This window comes from Eumetopias jubatus, unplaced genomic scaffold, assembly GCF_037043125.1.
Source record: "Eumetopias jubatus isolate StellerSeaLion01/CBP00866 unplaced genomic scaffold, mEumJub1_p1.0 scaffold_4, whole genome shotgun sequence".
Classification (NCBI taxonomy): Eukaryota; Metazoa; Chordata; class Mammalia; order Carnivora; family Otariidae; genus Eumetopias; species Eumetopias jubatus.
This window is the reverse complement of record NW_028274810.1, coordinates 81,648,811-81,671,795: the sequence shown is the minus strand read 5'-3', so window position 1 is coordinate 81,671,795 and position 22,985 is coordinate 81,648,811. Positions and strand designations below refer to the sequence as shown.

Genomic DNA, 22,985 nt, shown 5'->3' with positions numbered 1-22,985 from the left:
TCCTGTCTGGCAGAATTCTGTTTTTATTTCCTGAATTATAGCATGTGTGGCATTATCTTGGTAGGATGGATAAGTGTATTTCTTTCCAGTGGATTCTGGACTCCTAAAGGACAGGGACTATCACCTATTCTCTTCATAACCCTGGCAATTAGCACAGAACCTGGTATTAGAGCTGGCTCTGTTTAGCACATAATGGCTGCTTAATAAATGAATGCTGAATTGTTTGGCTGAACACCTCAGGGCTTGGCGAATCCACCATCACATCAGCGATTCCAACTACAGACTGTGTTTTATAGTTACTCACATGTCAGAGCAAGAAGAGCTCATCATTTCAAGCATTATCACATTAATGAAAATGACAAAGGTAATGATAATGATGATAGCCCCTTACAGAGGAGTATCACGTTGTGATTTTCAAAGTACCTTCCAATCTGTTATCTCATTTGTGCCTCACGATGGCCTCTGCAGCAGACAGGGCCAGGTGTGCTCCTGCTCAGGTTACAGATGAGAAATGTGGTGATCAGAGAGGCTAAATGAGTTTCCCAAGCCATTCGGCTGGTAAGAAGAATTAAGACCAAAATCAGGTCTTCAGTCAGCCAGACCAGAGCTCAGCTGCGAATGATAAAACTATAATGTCTGAAACATCATTGGGATAATAATAAAAAAAAAAAAACCAAGCCCTCCAGAACAGGGGCAGTAAAATAACCAACTTCTTTTTGTCCTAATAGATAAGGAACATTTCTAAACATTGTAATAGCAAGACATTGAAAATAGCAGTCCACACACCCAACCAGTAAGGAACTGGTTAAAAAGGCTGGATTACAGCCATCCACCAAAATACAAGCAGGCTTTAAAAAGAACTGCAGAAGTCTTTGACTACCGATATGGAAAGATGACCAAGATCTATCATCGGACAAAAACCAAAACAAAGTAAAAACAAACCCCTATGACAGATTAGTACATATGGTGTGATCTCTATTCACATAGAACAGAGATCAGCAAACTATAGCCCATAGTCTCACTGCCTGTCTTTGTATAAAGTTTTAATAAAGTTTTGTTGGAACACAGCCACGCCTATTTGTTTAAATACTGCCCATGGCTGTTTTAGCATTACAACAGCAATGCTGAGCAGATGTAACAGAGATCATCGGGCCTGCCAACCCTAACTATTTATTGATTGGTCCCTTACAGAAAAAGTTTGCTAACCCTTGTTCTAGAATTTACACTACTTGATATTTACGTAAAATATCTGGACTGAGATAACAAACCATTAATAATGGTACTTCAGGGGATGGTAGTAATGGGAGGTGTTACGTTTTTAGAGTACATCTTATATGCTTCTATATTATTTGAATTTTTCCAACAAACAGGTGCTACTTTTAAAAGAGGCAACCATGAACGTGTTTCCATTTTGAATTTACAGAAGAAAGACCCATGGCAGTGGTGGGTGGTGGTAGTGGTAGCAGGAGTGGAAATCTGGTTGTAACTCCTTGGCCCATAGTGTCACGTCCAAGGGCTTGAAAGAGAAAACAGGTACTTTTTAGTACCTTCTGGTAGAAGCTGACCTTGGCCTTTCCTGAGTTACTTCAGATTCTCTAACGCAGGCTTCAAACTCTTCTTCTGAACTTCTTCAAACTCCCTCTGTCTGCAACACTCGCCCAGCCCCGTTCTTGCACAGCGGGCTTCTTCTCAACCTTTAGGCCTCTGTTTAAATATCACCCGCTGGGCGAGGTCCTCACCTTCACCAACTGCCATTCTGTAGTTGACTGCCCATTTTTCTTTCTCACAGCAGCTTTCTCTTTCCTAACTTCTGCTTCTTATTCCTTGTTGGTCTACTTATGTATTGTCTGTTTCCCTCACTCACCTTTATGTTACCTTAGGGTGGGGGCCATGACCACTGTGCTCACCACAGTAGCATCCATATTCAGCATAGGGCATGGCAGGAAGTGGGAGCTCAATAAGCATTTGTTGAATGAATGAATGGTCTCTACACTCATGCATGGGCGTCCTAGCCTGTCCCTGCCCAGGAGGAGACCACCACACCTGCTGGAAGAGGACAACAAAAGTCCCCTCCACCATACACCCATTCTTCTGATGTTTTTGGCTTGGAGAAAGACACTAAGTCTCTCTGAGTCTCATTTTTAGTAACTGTATCCAAAAACCAGGATCCTTCTCATCCCATTTCCTTCTAGCAAAGGGTAAAGCTACTCAGGTGGCTGAATTCAGATGAGAATGCCTCAGAGCATGGTCTTACAAAAGTCCACAAATGACATGATTACGTTCAGAATCATCTAGAAGACCTGCCTAGAATGACTTAGACACCACAACCACCTTCCAGGAGCAACTGGACAGAGACATCTACAAACTTGCCGATCACTGCCTTATAAGTAGGGGAACCTCCAAGATCTCATTGGTGGCAGAAATGTCTATCCATCTGGTTGTCAGGAGGATGTGAAGTCCATGGAGGCAGGAATTTTGTTTTGCTCCCTGCTTTGTTCTCAGCCCCTATAACAGTGTCGGGCATATAGAAGGTGCTAAATAAATATTTACTGAATGAACAAAAGAATAAAACTGCAATGATCTGCCCTTGGCCCTAATGAAAAAGTCTAATTCCATGACATTGTTCCCTGGATGCTTGCCTTAAGCCTGGTCAGTCTGAAGGTCCTTTGGAGCTGGAATTGGGACCCAGACTGGGAAGTGATTCAGAGTCAAGAGTGAGACAGCCATACTTGTCCTGGGGTAAGCAATGAACATGCATCTGCAGAGAGAGGAGAATGTAGCAGATCCTCAGGAAGAAGCAGGGAGGAGACCAAGTGGCCCTGGAGACAGGAGGTAATCCCAACCTTCGAGTCTTCCTTCCTGATTTCAGTCCCTTGGAAGTTTATGCTTCTTGCCCTTGAGCTCTTATATTTTAAAAATATGTTCCCTTTTTGTGTTAAGTGAGAGGGAATTTTTATTATGTGTACTATGTATATTAAGATATAGAATGCCTTTTAGCTTAAATTAGTCTGGCCATTAATTTTCTTATAAGAAAGTTTTTGTCTCAAGTTGGTTTGAACATGTTTTGTTTTTTTTGCATTTTTATAATAAATTACCCCCTTTTTTGTTGAAGTTGGTCTGAGTGGGTCTCTTGATTTGAAACTAAATGACCCCTGACTCAGCTGCAACCACATCGTTTTTGCTTCCCACTTGGGAATTTGGCAGGATGTGGGGAAAGGGGTCTATGTGCCTGTGGTCAGAGGAGGGATTGACCTCAGAGAGTGGTTTTCACTGGACTAAGCCCAGCGAAGTCTGGCAACATCTCTCTACATCACTCCCCTCACCTCCCAAACCAGGACCCTTGAAGCCACAGCTCCCAAGAGACCCAGATACTCAGCCTTAGAGGAGCCCTGGATCTCTCTAAAAGACAAGACAGCATTCTGCCCTGGACACAGGATGGCATCTACATGAATGCGGCCAATTCTTCTCTTCCTAAGGATCCAGACCAGCCTCAGTGTGCTGGTCCTTAGTGGGCTACCTCTCAATGTATGGTGTTCTACGGACTCGCAGAGCACAGTGTCTCAATTCTTTGCCGTGGATCGGAGACATAAATAGGACACATATACACACACACCACAAATATTCATGTTATAAATATTTCACACTCACGTGTGTGCAAAACATCATCTCACACTTTATATCTCCAGTAAACAGAAAAGAAAACTGTACTGCATTCGACGGGGCTAGCCCCATGAGGAGGGTTCCAAACTCTTCTCTCTTCCAAACGAGAGCAGAACACATGAAATATCCATTTCACAGGAAAGAAGGCAACAGATGGAGAAGGTGGATCAAAGTGTGCGCCAGGTAGCTCCTGGCGTTGGGCCCTGTGCTGGGGGCTGTTCCTCTTTCCTACCCCCACACCAGCTCTTTCATGCACTGCACTGTTCCTCTTTGATGGGTGAGGCAGGGATGCTCAGAGAATGTAAGGGACTTACTTAAGGTCATACAGTTAGTAAGTGATGAAGGCCACCCCGTAAAGACATTGAGCATGGCGGGGATATCATTGAGGCCATGGGATTCAGTAGCAGAGTAGACCCATTCCAGGAATCCAGGGATCCTGGGATGGGGAGAAGGAGACCATGGGGGCAAGGCAGAGGGTCCCTGGGTCCCACGAAATGGGCTGCCTGACCAGAGGCCAGGGCCACAGGAGAGGGATGACTGATATTAGGGAGTGTGCCATCTCAGAAGGAAGGAAGGAAGGAAGGCTGCCTCAGGCCTCACCAGGCACCTCCCACCCCAAACAGGCACATTTATCTTAGTGCTTGAACCACAGACGCCAACAAGGTGGCGGAGAGTGCATGGGCACCTCTCCCCTCTCCCCAGTAATTGGCCTCCTTCAGCCACTCGGCTGGCTCAGATGGCTGCTGGGCAGGCCTTATTCCGTGGGGCTGTGTTTCGGAGCTGGGGACCCCTCCAGATGCGGTCTTGGACCAACAGCTGAAAGTGGGAAGGGCTTCTTTGGGAAAGAGGGCCTGTAAGTGTGGCTCTGGCCCGTGGCTTCAGTGGAAGGGACTCGGGGAGAGGTGGCTGCGGCCAGGATGCCGTGAACCCAGGAGCTTACTGTATCCAGGGACGATGAGCTGAAGTCCTCTTGTGAAGGAGCTGGAGGGGTGACCTCTGGGGTCACATTCTGGAATCTCCACCAGGGAGAAGACCCCAGCAGGGACAAGCTAGAGGTGGCTAAGGCAGTTGTTAATGCTCGGCCAGGGCTAAAAGCCATCACTTGCAGTGGCTCCAAGTGCCACGTTTGTGTGACTTTTTCTGGTCGAGCTCAGCCACTTGAGCGTGGGTGTGACACAGGGTGCCATTCTGCAAGGCTGCGACAGAAGGGCCCGGGGGCAGGGGACTTAGGGTACTTCTGTGGGTGTGATGGAAGAGGGGAACGGTAAGAAAAATGAAGATGATAATATAGCAGTGGGGACGGCAGTGGTGGAGCGACAGTCCCGGGCTGAGTCTAAGTCCCCCAAGTCATGCTGCTCTTAGAATTCCACGCTATGTGACCTTATTTGTTCTGATTCCAGCGCATGCAGTAGGGTCTGGGGACAGGAGGTTTATTGAGTGGCAGGTATCTGGAGGAAGAGAGGATGGCAAAATATCCATTATCCAGGCCAGCCCCATGGGGAGAGAATATCACGGCAAAACCTTCTCTACTTTGTGCACTAAGGATCTTCTAGAACTGTATCTGACAACAGAGCAGGCGGTCGGCAATTTCGAGGATTTCGATGTGTTGATGGATGTGGAGTACTTAGGACTGTGCTGACAGGTGGTAGATGGTACGTTAGCTGTTGTTATGATTGGTATTATTTGCGCGTGTATGTGAGACATTCCCAGCAGTTGCCAGAAATATTTAATTAAGGAACCCTTTAAAATGTTGCTGAGGTCCGACACTATGCAAGTGGGGGACACGAGCCAGAAACTTTTTAATTTTAACGGGTAATATGACCTCATTTGTCTACACAGGCTGATGAGGCTTGGGTGAACTTGGGTTAGAGCAACACTAACAAAATCGATCATCTCTAGAGTATCTGTAGAGTGTTTAGCACCTACTGGGCATTGTACTCCTACATATAATATGTATGTATAAAATATCTTTTAATTTTAACCTTCTGCAGCATAATTATTATTACCACCACTTTATAGATGGAGGAATGGGTTCCAAGAGATAATAACTTGCCAAGCGCACAAATCAAGCAAGAAGTAGAGCTAGGATTTGGATGATGGTGTCTGGGATAATTAGGGAAGAAGAAAAGGTCACCCAGAGAATAACAGGGTAGAAGCACTCGGAGTGGCTGGGAGCCTGGAGCCTCTCTTACTCTTGCTGTTGGAACATTATGGAGCGCCTGCTATGTGCCAGACGCCGGACTAAGGGCTCTGAAGCACAGGGTCACGGATCCTCACAACGTGTCTGTGAGGCAGGGATCAGTCTACCATCGTTTTATGATGAAGGAACGGATGAGAGGTTCAGTAACTCTCCCCAAGGCCACACAGCTGCGAAGTAGCAAACATGAGCCTGGGACGCAGTTAATCTGACAGTCTAGGCTCTCGACTGGGCAGGGAGCGAGGCCTGTTTGTTTGTAAGGAGATGTTTATGGGAACATGGTCGTACCCATTCCTCTGTAGTTTGTCCTGGGCCGCTGGAGTGCTGCAGTGGCAGCCCTGGGCGGTTGTGACACAGACCGAATGCCTCACGAGCCTAAAATATGGACTCTCTGGGCCTTTAAGGAAAAACGTGCTGCGGCCTGCTTTGACCCCTCTGCTCGGGCTTGCAAGGACTGACCCTCACGGGGAAAGGACAGGAGAGGAGCAGGGATGTGGAAATAGAAATGAGGTGTGAGGACAGTGCCGGGGCACATGGGAGGGAAAGGCTAAGCCACCTGGAGGGCCACAGGGAGGGCAGGGGCTCTGCCGGCGACCCCTCCCCTCTGCCGGCTCGGGCCGGCTCTCGGCCGCCGGGGCCCTACCTGTGTAGTCGATGACGAAGCCCGCACTGCTCACGGACGCGTCACTGCGGAAGGCGAGGAAGAGGCTGTTGCTACTGCTCTCAATGCGGCCTGGGAGCTGGGAGCCATAGAAGCTTCCTATGAGAGGGCTAAGGGAGTCCCGTCCGTCGTAGATATGGAGGAAGTCATAGCCAGGCTCCAAGTTAAAGCTGGGGAACAAAAACATCCCACCCCCACCCCACTAAGGTCAAAACAGGCTCCACCGAGGGAGGGGGGCCTCCCACACAGTGAGCCCTCCCCCCCACCGGCGCCCAACTCCTGACACTTCCCGGTGAGAGGGAGAAGGGGAAGCCCCGACGGCCTCCCAGTCGGGCCCAGAGATGGATAAGCCAGGCCTGGGGGCAGAGGAGACTGGCCCCACAGTCAGTGCCCAGAAAGCTAGAGCTCAAAACCCAATACCCTCTTTCCGGAAAAAAACAACAAAAAATATATTTTTAATTGAAATACATTTGACATATAATATTGTGTAAATTTAAGGTGTGCAACATGTTTGATTGGATACATGTTATACTGTAATATGATGGCCATAGTGGTGAAAACTAGCCCCCCTATCCCATTGCACACAGGCATCACGTCTTTCTAGTGGTTGGAACAACTAAGATCTAGTCTCTTAGTAAGTCTGAGGGTTATAGCACAGTATTGTTGTCTGTATTCACTATACTCTGCACAGAAGGGAAAACAAGTTGCCAATTCTATATATGGAGCTCTCTTATCTGCCTCCGATGGGCTTTAGATTGTGTTCTTCTGCACCTCCATTCCCAGGAGGGAAAGAGTCACCCAGGGGGCCATTCCTAGGCAGGGAGGGGTCTGATCTCATAAAGAACCTGGCTCCGTCCCCTCATCCCTGAGCCAGTTTCCAGCTCTTCTCAGATTCTGCTATCACCCCGCTCCTGGCACCCACGGGCGTGCCTCTTTCTCAGTTATCTTGACCCTCATGTGGGAAAAAAACTGAAATTAAAAAAATTGGCAAATTGGATATTAGAGTTCTTGAATATCATCGATCCCATTGGATTGGCTAGAGTGAAAATGATGGAAAATGCCAAGACTGGCAAGAATGTGGAGCCCCTGGGATCTGGGGTGTGTGGGGGGGGAGCCAGATGTATACCGGCCTCCTTCTTCCATGGCACCCTCACACTGGGGTCACCTGCAAAGGCACACCACCACTGCTGGGTGGTGTGGTCTTCTTGCTCCTATAACTCTGCTTCCAACCACCTGCTCTTGCAAAAGTCACCAGGGAAGCGTCTTGGAGGGAGTCAGTATTGGTCAGATTATGGCTCCACCACTTTCTAACTGCCTTCTGTCTGTCCCTGTCTTCCTTCAGTCATCACATTTCGTCTGAGCACTCTCAATATGCCAGGCACTGTGCAAGGTGCTCAGGACACAGGCATATGTCAGACGCCACACCTTCTTCAAGATGGCGATGGGGCTGAAGGAAGCGACGGATGTGAAGACAACAAAGCAAAGTATAAAGTCTGTACAGGCACATGGGATCACAACACAAAGTTCCTCGGGGAGGAGGGAATGAAACTTTCATGGAGGCCAAGCTGGTGTCAAGTTTTAGGAGATGCAGAGACCCCCCGGTAGCTGGACAAGGAGGGAAAAGGAAGCCTCCACGAAGGGAGAAGCAGAGGTGAAGTCACAGGGGCAAGGAGTAGTCTTGAAGCTGTGAGCAGTTCAGTCTGGCTGGAGCTCAGGGGTTATGACGGGGTGGCGGAGGGGGGGACAGAGTGGAGAGGGAGGCAGGGGCCAGATTGCTTGGACTGAAAAACCAAAGTTCTGACTTTATAGGGAAGAGGAAGCCATGACAGGGTTTTAAAATAAGAGATCTATTTGTGTGTTTGTTTTCAAATTGAGGTATAAGTTATACCCCATGAAATGATAAGCTCTTAAGTGTATCACCCTATGGGTTTTGACACATGCATAGCAAGACCCAGGACATTCCCACCATCCCCAAATGCTCCCCTTCCCAGCCAATCTTCACCACCCCCAGAAGCCACCACTGAACATATTTTTGTCATCATAGATTCATTTCGCTGATCCTAAAATTTTGTATAAGTGGAATCATACATTATGGACTTTTTTGGGTCTGTTTTCTTTCGCTCAGTGTGGTATTTTTGAGATTCAGCCATGTTGCATGTATCAGTCATTCATTCCTTTTTATCGCTGAGTAGCACGTTATATCATGTGTTCCAAATGAAAGATGAGGTGGTTATTTTAGCATTTTCACATGACAAGATCACTTCCACGGCTAACTTAAAAAGAGGTTGGCATGGGAGGAAGATGGGGGCAGAGGAACCAGTTAGGAGACTATGGTAGTAGTTTGGATGGGAAGTAACAAGAGTTTCCACCAACACAGTGGCTGGGAGGCTGGAGAAGAGGGGAAAATGTGAGGCTTGTTAAGGCAGCAGAGGTTCCACAGCTTGCTCACTAATGGAAGCAGCAGGGCAGGTGCATGATGGTGGCACTCCTCAGGGGTCAGAAGAGCACTCTTCTGGGGAGGGGAGGGAGTCATAGGCTTAGGTGTGTACATGCTGCATTTGAGGCGCCTGCAGGCACCAGACCCCCAACAGTTGGATAGGAGAGCCTGCAGCTCAGAAGGCAGTCTGGGCTGTGGTAGTGTGGGGTCTCCAGTTTATGAGACAAAGGTGAAGCCATTGGAGCAGATGAGCTGGCCCGGGAAGGAAGTGTGGATGAGAAGAGAAAAGGCAATAGAGCCTGGCCGAGAGCAAGGGGGGTATGATGAGGAAGCTGTAAAGTCACAGAAGAAGCTGGAGAATGGGAGCGGAGTAACTTCACAGAAACCAAAGAGAAAAAGCAGGGTACAGATGGACGGAGGGGTCGAGAGGTGCAGCGGGATAAGACATGGGAAGTGTCATCTTGTGTGGCAACCAGGAGGTCGCTGGTGTCTTTTATCAGAGGACTTGCTGGCGGAACCACGGAGGCAGAACCCAGCTATCAGTGGTCTGAGAGCGAACAGGAGGCGAGGAAGTAGACGCAAGCAGAGATGATTCTTTTGAAGAGTTTGCCTCTAAAGGGATAAAGGAGGCAATGCAGGAGCTGGTTGGGGGAGGACCTGAGAAAAACCTGAGCCTGTTCACAAACTAGGGAGGAGGAGGGAAGGAGCCCGGGGACAGCAAAGGGGGGAAACACAGCGGAGCCATGGGAAAAGGGTCCAGCAAGGCCCTGCTTTCTGAATCTCAACATCTTATAAGGATGAAATAAGACAATATGGGTGAAGCTGCTGAGTACAGTGCAGGGCACCCAGGAGACATCCAATAAATGCTAGTTTCCCTCCTTCGGGCTCCTTCATCTGCTCCCAGCAGACCTGTGTGCACTCACCTGGAGACCCCTGTCTAAAACCCCTAGTTGCTCTGAGCCCTTTGTCTCCCACCCGGGGGACAGGTACATACATGTTAAATACCAGGGCGATGACGTAGTCTGGAGAGACGGTCACTTTCCAGTCACACTCCTTGCCTGGTGGATAAGGTTCTGGGTAATTTGGCGACAGAATGACTCCTGATGGTCCCGTCAGGTCTCCCCCGCAGGGCGCTGGGGAGAGAGGAAGACAAAGGTCAGCCCTGGGTGCTGGCGAGGCACAGTGGAGGAGGGACTGGGTCTGGCAGACCTGAGTGAAAACCTGACTCTAGGGGCCAAGAGGGTGGGATGTAATGGATACAGGGTTTTACCTCAAAGTGACGGAGATGTTTTAGAACAGAGGTGGTGGTTGCATAACATTGTGAATGTGACAAATGCCACTGAATCATTCATTTTAAAAAGGTGAATTTTATGTTATGTGAATTTCACATCAAGAAATTATTAGAAACAAAACCAAACTACCTAGCCCCACCACTTCCTAGCCGTGTGACCTTATGGAATTTACCTAACCTCTCTGGACCTCAGCATCCTTTCCCTATTGCAGGAAGAGGTACTATTTCTCTCAGGGATGGTAGTAAAGATGTTGGAGAGGTCTGTTAAAGCATTTGGCATATGGTAAATAGTCAATATTTGGAAATAGTTGACACTCCTTCATCTTTTAGACATTTGAACCACATGGTTTCCTTCCACTGCCTCACGTCCAGTTTCCAGGTGAGCTTTGTGGGTGTTGATCCCGAGTTCAGTGCGCCCGCCATCAGGAGGTGTGAACACAGCCACGTTTACCTGCCAAGTGCAGCTGGCCTCCTTCCTGTCAGTGTTCTCAGCATCTGCCTAGAGCTGCAGATACCTTCCAAGTTTCCAGAAGACCTTGTCTAAGACAGCGTGTGCACCTCACTTGGGTGGAGATATGACAGAGCTCCATTCGTCCATGGTGGTCCCCCCCCCCCCCCCCGCCGAGGACGGACCTTTTAACGGGCAGGGAGGGCGCAAGTGGCTGGTGATGCAGCAAGCGGCTTACCCAGAGCCTGCTGGGGCACTTCCCAGATCCCGAGTCAGGTTCTCCCCTAAATGGCTGGGCCACTGCCCTGTAGCAGTGGGGTCTGGTAAACCAGGGGCTGGAAAGTGTATGGGGTCGTCAACAGGAAAGATGGTAGAGACTATCAATATAGCGTGGTCTAGGAAACCCCACAGGGCGCCATTGGGGGTTGAGGTTGAGTAGGTCAGCAGGGAGCCCATAGGAGCAGGGAAAGCCATTCAAGGAGAGGCCAGAAAATCTGAGACTGGACACGGAGGTGGGAGCCAAGGGCGTATCCAAGATCCAAATCGAGAGCAGCCACTCGCTTGTCGCAGAGCTGAGCTTTATTGCCTCACGCTGTAGCTTTCACCCAGGGTAAGCCTGTGAGGGCTCGGTCAATGCCCACCGGGTCTTTTTAAGAAACAGCAGGCTTCGGGCTGGGCCATAAAAGCCCTAACATGGCTGAACATAAAGCCTGAATGATCACAAGAGTAGTGAATTTGCCCCCTGCCCCGTGGAAAATATATCCCAAGTCTCAACTGCAACACCAGGAACGCTCAAGGGGGCACTTATTGTAGGTCCGACATGACACACAGCATTCTAGATACCTCATCTCATTTACGTCTCGTAACCACTCAGTGAGCTATGGATTCCTCTTCCTGGTTTAGAACTGAGGAGCCCGGGGTTCAGGGAGTTGAAAGACCCGCCCAGAGTCACTCTGAGACTCAACCTTCACCCGTCTGGCTCGGAAGGGCAGCACTTTTGCACTCTTCCATTCGGCTCGGGATTGCGGGCGGGGGAGCAGGGGAGCAGCCCCCGCTGGGAGAGCTTCAGTGAGCAAGGACGGTTCCCTGCCCCAGGTCTGCTTAGTGTGTGGCTCGCTTCTCCCCCGCGCCCTCTTGTTGAAGAGGGTTACACGAAGGCGACACGCTGGAGGCCTGTACGATCGGGCTAAGACCTTGCCCTTTGCACAACAGGCCCCACTGTCCCGTGCTCCGAGAGTGGCCTGACCCTAGCAACTGTCTGAGGCAGCCGCGGTCACGTGGGCAGTCCCAGCTCCCTGGAAACCTTCCTAAGGGGACACAGTGCCGCCTCCATGCGGGCAAGGGCCACAGGGCGTGAGCTTCCTCTGTGGCTCAGGGGTTTCTTGCCTTAAGTTAGCCAGGGATGGGGGTGAGCCTGGCTGTTTCTGAAACTGCCCCCACCCCCAAAGTGCTTGTGGTTTGGGTTCTAGGCCTCTGTCCTGGAGCAGTTCCCTTCCAGATGGTTCCCTGGCGTTGGACATTTGGGCATCTGCTTCCCACTCAGGACCCAACATGGGCTTCATCACCCTCTACCATTTGTGTGTCAAGGCCTGCCAGACTCCTAGCGACTTCGCCAGCAGGAGCACTCCCGCTGCTCGGGGCTGATGGAGGGGTACACCTTCCCTTTCTAGGCCCCGGCACTAGCCAGCAGGACAGCCGAGCTGCAGGAGACCAAATGAGGCCTTGGCAACATCCCAGCATTGCCTGGTCCTTTCAGCAGGTCGGGAAGCCAGGTGGGAACGGGAAGCCAGGTGGGAACTAGAAGCCAGGTGTCGCTCCCAATTCAGGGCGCTTGCCCCGCACCTCGGGTCACGCCCTGTCCCCTCCCTACTGTGAGTCAGAAACAGAGGGTGGGCTCTGGTCTGCAGGCCCAGGCTGGAGCTTACAAACCATGGAAGCCCAGGAGGGGGTGGCAGCAGGCAGCTGGTCACCCCAGAGGGCCAAGCAGTGGCCGGGCCGACCCGAGGGACGAGAGGTGTGAGAAAGGCCATTGAACTCGAAGTTACATAGTCCTGGGTTCCAATTCTGACTATGCTGCTTACTAGCTGTGAGTTTGGGCAAGCTCTCCCATCTCCCTGAGCCTCCACTTCCCCATCTATAAAATAAATAATAATAAAAAAAGAGTAACAACAATAATAACTTCTAACACACACCGTGTTCACCGTGAGCCAGATGTGGTCTTAGGCGCTTTACGGCATGAACTTCTTTCCTCCTAGCCCGGTGAGCGAGGTACTCCTAATGCCATTTTACAGGGGAGGAAAATGAGGCCCAGGGAGATTCAGTAATTTGCCTAAGGCTACACAGCTTGTTGTGGTGAAGCCACCAGACTTGGTCGGCAGTTGCAATCCAGAACCTGAGCTCTAAACTTACCATCTGATGATTCCATTAGCGAGAATGAAGCTAAAATGTCTAGCCCAGTGCCTATCATGGGGATGACGCTCAATAAATACTTGTTTTCTCCCTTTGCTTCCTCCCTATAATGAAGGGATATCAAGGCCAGCCAGACCAGTCATGGCAGACTGCCAAGGGAGCTGGAAATTAGGGGCTTGTCACTGGAATTTCCAGACTGTTTGAGAGAAGAGACAAAGACATTCATTTTGTTGCCTGAGGAACGTTTCCCCAAGCTGAGAACAGAAGAATGGGTAATGAAAGCTGAATTAACCTCTTTGCCCTGTTCGCTGCACATTTATTGCTCTCAACAGCTTAACACCGTGCGCAACCCCCTCTTCTCCACCTGGGCCAATCTTGTCTCAGGATCTGCTTTCCTGTAGGAGAAGCCTAAGGAATCACAGCCCTAGAGAATGTTAACTTTGGAAGGGGCCTCAGAGGTCATCTGATTCCCTCCTGGGCCTCACTAGAATAATTCCACTACCCAGGTGGGATTTGGGTTCAGGGAAGGGAGGTGAGTCCAAAAACTTGAGAGAAGTCAACAAAGAAGGGAAAGAAAGGAGGGAGGGAGGGAGCGAGGAAGGAAGGAAGGAAAGAAGGAAAGAGAAAAGGAAGGAGGGAAATGAGGATTTCTTGAGATTTGGGTTAGTTGTGTCCTCACGCCATGATGCCATGAGTATATTTATTCTCACTTAATAGGAAACTGAGGTTCAGAGAGATGGAGCAGTTCCCCCGAGGCCACTGAACTAGTCAATGGCAGAGCCAGGATCTGAACCCAGATCTGTCTACTTCAGTATCCCACACTCTTTCCCACATACTGCTCCATGTAGCTGAGATCGGGGCTGTTTCTGGAAGCCAGGTCTCAACTTCCTGTCAGCTGTGTATTCACCATGCTCCTACCACATAACCCGGGTGACTCCTAATCACCTTCGAGAGACAGGGTTCAGTGTCTCACCTTCAGCAGCAGGCCTGAGAGCTTGGCTGGCAAAGGCCAGTCCTTGGATGCCTGGACAGAGCCTCCCACTGAGCCTTTGTGGAAAGCCATGCAGGGCATCGCCAGGGTGAAGGCCGCTGGGCTGTGTCTTGGGAAGTCCCTGGAACCCATCCCCAGCATAGGAGCCAGTGTGGGAGGTAGGAAATTGAAAGGCTCTGCTTTCAAACTGATGTGGGTGTGAATCTTGGCACTGCTATATCCTAGCTTTGTGATTTGGGCAAGATATCCAAATGTGTCTGAGTTTCGGTTTCCTGAACTGTAAAATGAGGGAATGGTGCTCATTTCAGAGAGCTGTAGGGAAAGTTAAAGTTAAATGAGGCTGGGTAAGAAAATGTCCAGTGTGGGGCTAGCACACAGTAAGAGGACCCAGGGACTTCTGCTTCTCTTCTAACACCTGTCGTTGACACAGGAGATAAATGCATTCAGCATTTTGCCTGAGAAAAAGGGTCATGGGGCAATGAGCACCTGGAATGTTTCTATTTCTCTCTCCCTTCAAGTTCCTTCCTCCTCCCAGGCTCAAGGAGCTGGGGAGCAGGATTATTCACCCCCTAACCCTTACAAGCTACCTGACCTTGGGCAAGTCACAGAGCTTCCATTTCTGCATGGGTCAAATGGGGAGATTTTAAGAGTAAGGACAGATCTAGGGATCTAACACCCAGGTAACCAATAATTTCCTTGAGAAGAGAAAGGGCAAGGTTCTTCCCTTTACACCCAAGCCTGTGGATACCCTTCTTGTGCTTTAGATATTAGAAGGGGCATTTTGGAACCTGCTGACCTTTCTACCCGAGCTCACCCATCGTCCTCCTTCCAACCTATATGGCCTGAGCCACAGAGAAAAGACGCAGACATGCTTGGTTAGACATTTTGGGGCCCACTTTGGAGAGTGAAGAATTTGTCACGTGTGAAGAGTATGAGTGTATGAATGTGAGGGAGTGTGTGTGTGCACATATGCACGCAAAGCAGCGTAAACTTTGGGTTTTCTGCGACTTTCAGCTGCTCCGAGGCTCCTGGCCAGCCTCCAGATGCAGCTACCACTTAGGCCACGGGGTCTGGAACACACAAGTGGGGGGCCCAGAGGGCAGGATTCACCCTGCGGCTGCTTTGTACCGATGCACGTTGGCGGGCTGGGCTGCCAGAAGAATCTGTTCTCGATCTTCACACAGCTGATCTCCGCGCTCCCCTGCAGCGCATAGCCAGGCTCACACTGGAACACCGTGGAATCTCCGGCTTCCCAACTGTCGCCACTCCGGCTCCCGTTCTGTGGGACCCCAGGGTCGTTGCAGGATGTGGCTGTGGACACTGGGACAAGGGAACAGAAGAACAAGTGCCAGACAATGAGGCTCCCAGCCCATCACCCTCACTGTCACCACCGTGCCCGCTGCCAGTGCCACGGCCATGATCTCTGTCACCTCCCACTGGCGGCATTGGCAACAGGGCCACTGTTTCTGTTCTCACCCCCGTTCCTGTCACTGCCTCCACCACCACTGGGGACCACCATCAGAGCCCTACCAGAACCTTCACCATCGCTGGCATCCACCTGTCACGAGATACCATGAGTTAGGTGTGACTGCAGAGCTGTGATTGTAGAAGAAGTGAGTTGGGTTCGATTTAACGATACCTGCCTTGCTGCATAGATAAGCAGAGACAAGCAGGGTCTGCCGGCGGGCTGGGAGCTGGTCTGCCTGCACGCCGAGCAGCGGCTGTGAAGGCACAGGGAGAACTGCAGTCAGGTGGAGACCGCGCCCTCTCTTGCGCGGCAAACGCCCAGCGACCCATCAGACTGAAACCGGAGCAAAGTCTGATGTTTGTAGCAGGTGATAAACTGGAGTTCAAAACAAACACTCGTAGCCGAGATGTATGTAAACATTCAAAAACCTCAGGAATGCGGGAGATGTTCGCAGTCTGATACCTAACTTAGTGTAAGATGGACTGCGTGCTTTAAAAGTGAATGTCAAATGAATGATGGAGGGAAGGAGTAAATGAATAAAAGAATGAAAGAGCGAATGAATGAGAGGATGCATCGTGAGCAAAGGAAATGATAGAAGAGAAAGTCTAGAGAAAGAATCGGGGCAGCGGCAACTTAGTCATCCTCTGGACTGTGGTTGGCGGGCCCCGGGGGCAGGAGGCACCGGATGCCACAGGACACGTAACATTCATTTGCTTGGAGGGTCAGATTCCCCCTGCCCCCAAATTTTGGGAAAAATAGCATGCACAAAACCAAATGAATTTGTTGTGGAGTAGAATGTAAAATTCACCCGAGTTCTTCAGCAAAAACATGAAGCCTAAAAGAGATTGTAGCCTCCTACAGCCTCCAGATTGGCAGGGGGAGATACATTTACTCTCTTCTGCTCTGAGGTGGACTTCAGTGGAAAAGCTCGAGAAGCCCCAGCCCAGGGCAACTGTACACACTAATATCACTAACTATAAGATCTAAGATTGTGTGAACAAGTCTGGAGTTACAACATCTGATACCTCATACCCAATAGCAACACGCGATAAACTAGGGCCCACAGTCAGACCTGGCTCTATGCCTGTTCTTGTAAATAAAGTTTTACCAGAATACAGGCATGCTCATCTGTTTACATATGCTATACTATACTCCAGCCACAACTGTAAATTCTTCCAACACAGCAAGCTCAGGTCCCTCCCCGCGTCCCCCCCAGGGCCTTTGCACCTGCTGGTCCTTCTGCCTGGAACGATGGTGCCACAGACCTTCCTAAGCCAGCTCCATGTTGTCATTCAGTTTTCAGCTCCTGAATCACCTCCTCAGAGGGGCCTCTTTGACCACCTTCTTCTGGGCTCATCCCTTGACCCCCTTCCATCAATTTGGTCACATTATCCTGTTTTGTTCTTTTCATTGCACAATCTGTAATACTCTCGCTAATTTGTTTGCCTCTTTATTGTACTATCACTTGTGCATCTCCGTGGGAACCAAGACCTCGGCTGTTTTGCTTCCAACTGTATCCCCAGGGCCTAGAACATTACCCAGCACACAGCCATGCTCAGTAAATATTTGTTGAATGAATAAATAAATGAACAAATCATCACCATCTGACACTTACTGAATTTATTTATAAAGTCAAATAAGAATCAATCTTCTTCCTTCCCAATTAAAAACAGACTTAGCTTTCATCTCTAGCTTTACAGTGACTGTACACATGTAAATGATTCCCTGAAAGAAAAACAGCTCCCTGTTCTGACCATACTCAGAAAGATTATTTATATAGGAGGCGACAGAGTCCAATGATGACGAGCCTAGGTCTGGGAATCAGACATGGGGGTTTTGATCCAGTCTCTGCTGCTTATTAACTAGATGACCTTGTATGAGAAACCTCCCTGGGCCTCAGAGCCCCCGTCTGCAGCATGGATTAATAATGGCCACCATACTCTAAGGCTTCCTTGAAAATTAATAGCAGAGTGCTTGGCATGGTACCGGCTCAAGGGGTAGCAGTGACTATGCTTCCCTCTCCTTCAGTGTCCCCCCCAACTCTCTTTGTTCCCACTTTCCCTCTTTAATGCTCCTGAATTTGAGCTGCTTGGCAAAGCCCCAGGGACACGGTGGATCCACGTGTTTCAGACAGGATGTTAGATGTTACACAGTCATGTTTACTTAATAAAGCCAAGTCTGCACTAATCGTCTCTGGCATTTCTGCACAATCCCCTGTCAAACACACACTATAAAGTTAACATGGGGTGAGCCATTTGCCCTTCCCTAGAGGAGTCTTGGTATTTGCTAACTGATGACAGCCACAGGGCAAGGTGACCTTTCCTGAACCTCGGTTACACCCGGACCCCGGGCCAGGTCTTTGCAGCCTTTCTGGAGCCCAGGCTAGGTAGCTTAGCCCACTCCCCTCTCCATGGACCTAAGTGATGCTCAGGGCAGCTTGCCTCAGGACACCCATGCATTAGAGAAAACCATGTGTTCACGTGTGCGTGTGTTCATGTGCCTGCTTATCCAGTAAGCAGTGAGTGAGCACCTGCTGCATGCATACGCCGTGGAGGGGTCTGATTGGCAGGACATGGTCCCGACTCTCTAAGAGCTGTCTGTGGAATGGCAAGGGGGTGGCCACCTCCAAAACAAGGCAGAGTGTCTGGGACTGGCCACGTGCTGAAGAAACTGAAGTAAAGTGCTCGGGGTGCCACAGGCCACAGCAATTTATTCTGAATGGGGAGATGAGGAGGAAGTGGCATCTGCCACGAACCTTGAAGGATGAATAGCACTTCTATGGGCTGGGCAATGCGTGAGAAAGCAGCCTGAGCTGCTGGGCGAAGGCAAGGCTTGCGACAGTGCCCAGGGATACTGTCCCACGTGGACACGCTAACGGTGCATGGGAGGTCATATAATGCAAATCCACAGGGGAATCTGTCGGAGCAATTTAGAGTTTTTTTTTTTTTTTTTTTTTTTAAAGCCATAACCATTAGCTTGGGCACAGTCAGAGAAAATTCATTTCTGGTTTAATTATTCATAACACTCCTTTCCCCAGAGAGTGGACCGCGCCGTCTCTTCGGCATTCTGCTCTCCTCGCTGCCGGGGGACCCTTTATGGCTTATCCCAGCAATCTCTAAAGTCCGTCCCATAAAATGCTAGTCTCTTGAGATGGTCTAGGAAAAAGTCATCCATGGTCAAATATGTTTGGGAACTGTGACCTACTAGATAGACACCGTCTGAATTCACCTGCTAAATTAGCATACCAAAAGTTCTCAGAGGTCCCAAATTACAGATAACCTCTTAGGTTTGCCTTGACCTAAGCACCTTCTCAACATCATTTGATCGTGCAAAGTTCTTTCTTCAGCAACATCAGTTAACAGTTCGTGGAACTCCAGGGAACAGATGTGGGGAAATGCTTATCAAAAATGACTCCCTTGTTGCCCCGTGGTGGGACCTAATCTTGGATGAGATCAGCGTTACCCTGGATCCCCAGAGACTCTCCATGGGTGAATGGGTGCCAGGATTCCCAGTAAGAAGAATCCCAGTGAACCCTGCAAGGAGCTCTTCCTCCGCCAGGCTAGAAGCTTGCATGAGTGTTAACTGGGCAAGTTAATGGGTATAAAGGAACATAATCCTGGAGGCCCTCATCTGCCCTATAGACTATTGAATGCTCATCTCCACGGAGAAGACAGATGTGTACAAGAGCTAGAAGCAGGGTCTGTAACACCATTCCAGCCCACCTGGTACCAGAAATATACCCAACCACCCTTAGTTAATACACCAACAAGGGGAGACTGCGGAGGCAAAGCCATGGCATGGGTGCCACATGGGCTTGCTCCGCAATCACCATGGCAACGCCACCCCCCCCCCACAGTGGAGTAAGGACATGGTAATGAAGACAGCTGCTGTATAATAAACATAAGCATACACCGAGGCACAGTCACTTATGCAGGGAGATGAGTGATGGAAGAGGCACTTCAGAGATGAGATGGTGCATCACAGGGGGAGGCAGGACCAACACATGAATTATCTAATACCGGGACTTGGATGTGTGAGCACTGCCCATTTTTGGTAGCTCTCCGTCATGCTCCTCCATAATTGGCTACTATAGTACATAATTAATCGAATTTAGATCATTCATGTTTGGCTCTCAGTCCTTCCTGAAACCCACACTAGATTAAGAACCAGAGTGTGCGGCATGTAGAGCAGCCTGTCCATAACCAAGCCCCATCCCACCATCACCGGGGGCCTGCGTGCCTCCTTCCGTGCTCCCCGTGTTTCAGCTCACATGTTCTGGATCCTCTCATCCCGCCTCTGCACTTGTGCACGTGTTCTTTGCACCCAGGGAGCCCTTTTCTCTCTTTTTCGTCTAACAGGGATCCACAGATGCCCCCCAAGTCCTACTCTGTGGCACCTCCCACTCCACAGCATCATCAACTACCGCCTGCTTGAAACACGGTCTTTCCTTCTGTAACTTCTACTACTCATCCCGCGGGCCTGAGCTTGGGCATTGTGTTTTCTGGAATATCTTTCTTCCTTGATGCTCCACGGTAAACATTATAATTTATATTTCTCCCCCCAGATGCTCATCAATCTGCACGTGTCTCTTAAGCTGCTTGTCTTCCCCCGTAGAGTAAGCTTAGCACATATATTTGAACAAGTGCTAACCAGGTACCAGGCACACAGCCACTGCTCAGTGACTCTCTCTACAAGAGGAGAGGCCTGGAGGAAAGGAGGGACTGGAGGGAGCGGGGCTATGCCGCAGGACAGATGGACAGGGGTGGGCAGGAAGTGAGCACAGACCTGAGAAGTGAATGGCAAAGCCCTGCTTGCTGGTGAAGAAGTCGGTGCTGAACTGCAGAACGACCGAGTTGAAGGTGCTGTGTAGGTCCTTGGGCAGGGCTGCTCCGCTGAGCTCCCTCAGCAGGACCCCACTCTCCACAGGCCCATCCCAGATGCGCAGCACGTCGTGGACCTCCTCCGTGTCAAACACCAGGAAGTGGAGCCTGAACAGAGAGAAGAGGAAGGCTGTCACTGTGGGCTCAGTGCCTTCTTCCCAGGGGCTTCCGGTCAGAGAAGGTGGGAAACCCAAGAAAGACTTGCCAGAAGGAAGGGACAGCAGTGTCCAGCAGCACCCTCGTAGCTTCCAGCTGGCCTGCTCCTCCCACTGGGGGTCCCCAGCAAACAGGGAGGGGGTGAAGGGGGGCAGGTTTTGTTGTTGTTGATTATCATGAGCTTCGTGTTGCCACTGTCAAAGCCCCCCCCTCCCCCCGGTCTCTTCACTGTACACAATAGTCCCCAGACTTCTTCCTGAGTCCACATCCATATCATTCTAGATTGTGAGGGGGATGCTGAGAAGGCATACACCCAGTCAAAATCCCAGAAAGCCATTTAGTGTCTATCGACAAACTGATTCTAAAGTTCATATGGAGAGAAGAAAGCCCCAGAACCACTACACGCTATTGAAGAAGGACAAGACTGGAGACTGACACTACCTGAGGTCAAGACTTAAGACAAAGCTGCAGTAATCAAGGCAGTGTGGTATCAGTGAAAGAACAGGCAAAGAAATCAATGGAACAGAATAGAGCACTCAGAAACAGACCCACAGAAATACAGTCAATTGATCTTTGACCGGGGAGCAAAGACGGTCTTTTCAACAAAGGGTGCTGTAGCCATTGGACACCCACATGCAAAAAATGAATCTAGCTGTAGACTTGAGGCCCTTCATAAAAGTTAACTCAAACTGGATCACAGACTTAAATGAAAACATAAAACTATAAACTCCTAGAAGACAACGTGGGAGAAACCCTACACGACCTTGGGTGTGGGGAAGACTTTTAGATACGACGCCAAAGGCATGATCTGTGAAAAAAACAACTGATCAGCTGGGCTTCACTGAGATTAAAAATTTCAGTTCGGCAAAAGGCGATGTCAACAAAATGAGCAGATAAGCCGTGGACTGGGAGGAAATATTTTCAAAAGACACAATTTGATAAAGGACTGTTACCCCAAATATATAAAGAATTCTTAGAACTCAACAAGAAGAAAACAAGTAAGTCTGATTAAAAAATGGGCCAAAGACCTTACCAGACCTCTCACCAAAGATAGACAAATGGGGAATAAGCACATGAAAAAATGCTCCACATCCTGTCATCAGGGAAATGCAAATGGAAACAGCAATGAGATACCACTACATGTCTATGAGAATGGCCAAAACCCAGAGCACTGACACTACCCAGCGCGGATGGGGGAGGGAAACAGGAACTCTCACACGCTGCTGGTGGGAACGCAGTATGGTACGGCCACTTTGGAAGACAGTTTCGCCATTTCTGGCAAAAGTAAACATACTCTCCTTACCATACCATCTGGCCCTCATGTTCCTTGGTATTTACCCAAAGGAGTCGAAAACCCTAGGTCCACACAAAGACCTGCCCACAGATATTTATAGCAGTTGTAGTCATAACTGCCCAAACTTGGAAGCAACCAAGATGTCCTTCAGTAGGTGAATGGATAAACTGTGGTACATCCAGACAATGGAATATTATTCAGTGCTAAAAGGAAATGAGCTAAAAAGGCATGAAAAGACATGGAGGAAACGTGAAAGCATACTACTAAGTGACAGAAGACATTCTGAAAAGGCCACATACTGTAGGATTCCACCTGTATGACATTTTGGAAAAAGCAAAACTATGGAAATGGTATAAAAAAAAATAAAACCCTGTTTGCCAGGAGCTGGATGGGTGGGAGGGATGAATAGTGGAGCACAAAGGGTCTTCAGGGTGGGTGGATACACTCTTAGGATCCTATAACGGTGGACGCATGTTAGCATACATTTGTCCAGATCTATAGAATGTATGACATCAGAGCGAACCCTAATGGAAATTATGAACTTTGAGCAATAACGACGTGTCAGTGTAGGCTTGTAACAAATGTCCCACCCTGGTTGGGGATGTTGATAATGGGGAGGCTGTGCCTATGGTGGGGCAGGAGGCAAATGGGAAAGTTTTGCACCTTGGTCTCAATTTTACTCTGAACCTAAATCTGCTCTAAGAAACTTGGCCTTAGAAGAAGGGGTGTGCGGGTAAAGGTAAGGGGTGTGTTGTGGGGTTTGAGAGGCTGATCCAGTTGTGGTGGGGGGGAGGGGTGAGCCTACATCTTGGTTTCCAGGAGCAGAACTTGAGATACTGGCTACACACAGTCTTGGCTTAGATAATCCCTGGGGATCTGAGGAGGCCAGGCAGGGGTTTCCATGTGACGGGGGGTGCCTGCAGGCCACAGAGCTCTCAGGGCAAGGTAGCTGAGTAGGAACCCTGAATTCTCCCAGGACAAAGAGGTTCTGGCTGCCAAAGCTACTGACTACCAGCCTCTCTCTCTTAATCAAATTTTTATTTTGGAACAATTTTAGACTTGCAGAAAAGTTGCAAAGTTAAAATGGAGAATT

General features: G+C 49.4%; 1 protein-coding gene across 2 annotated transcripts in view; it reads right to left on the bottom strand.

The window, feature by feature from the left end:
• CSMD2 (CUB and Sushi multiple domains 2) overlaps positions 1-22,985 on the bottom strand; it is a 588,524-nt gene that overhangs the window by 114,345 nt on the left and 451,194 nt on the right. For both annotated transcript variants that reach the window (XM_088023017.1, XM_028113838.2), the window contains exons 26-29: positions 20,348-20,550; positions 15,223-15,414; positions 9,950-10,088; positions 6,501-6,688 (exon numbers count right to left, since the gene is read on the bottom strand). In XM_088023017.1, coding sequence (XP_087879143.1) covers positions 6,501-6,688; positions 9,950-10,088; positions 15,223-15,414; positions 20,348-20,550 — 722 coding nt within the window. The remainder of the gene's footprint in view (positions 1-6,500; positions 6,689-9,949; positions 10,089-15,222; positions 15,415-20,347; positions 20,551-22,985) is intronic.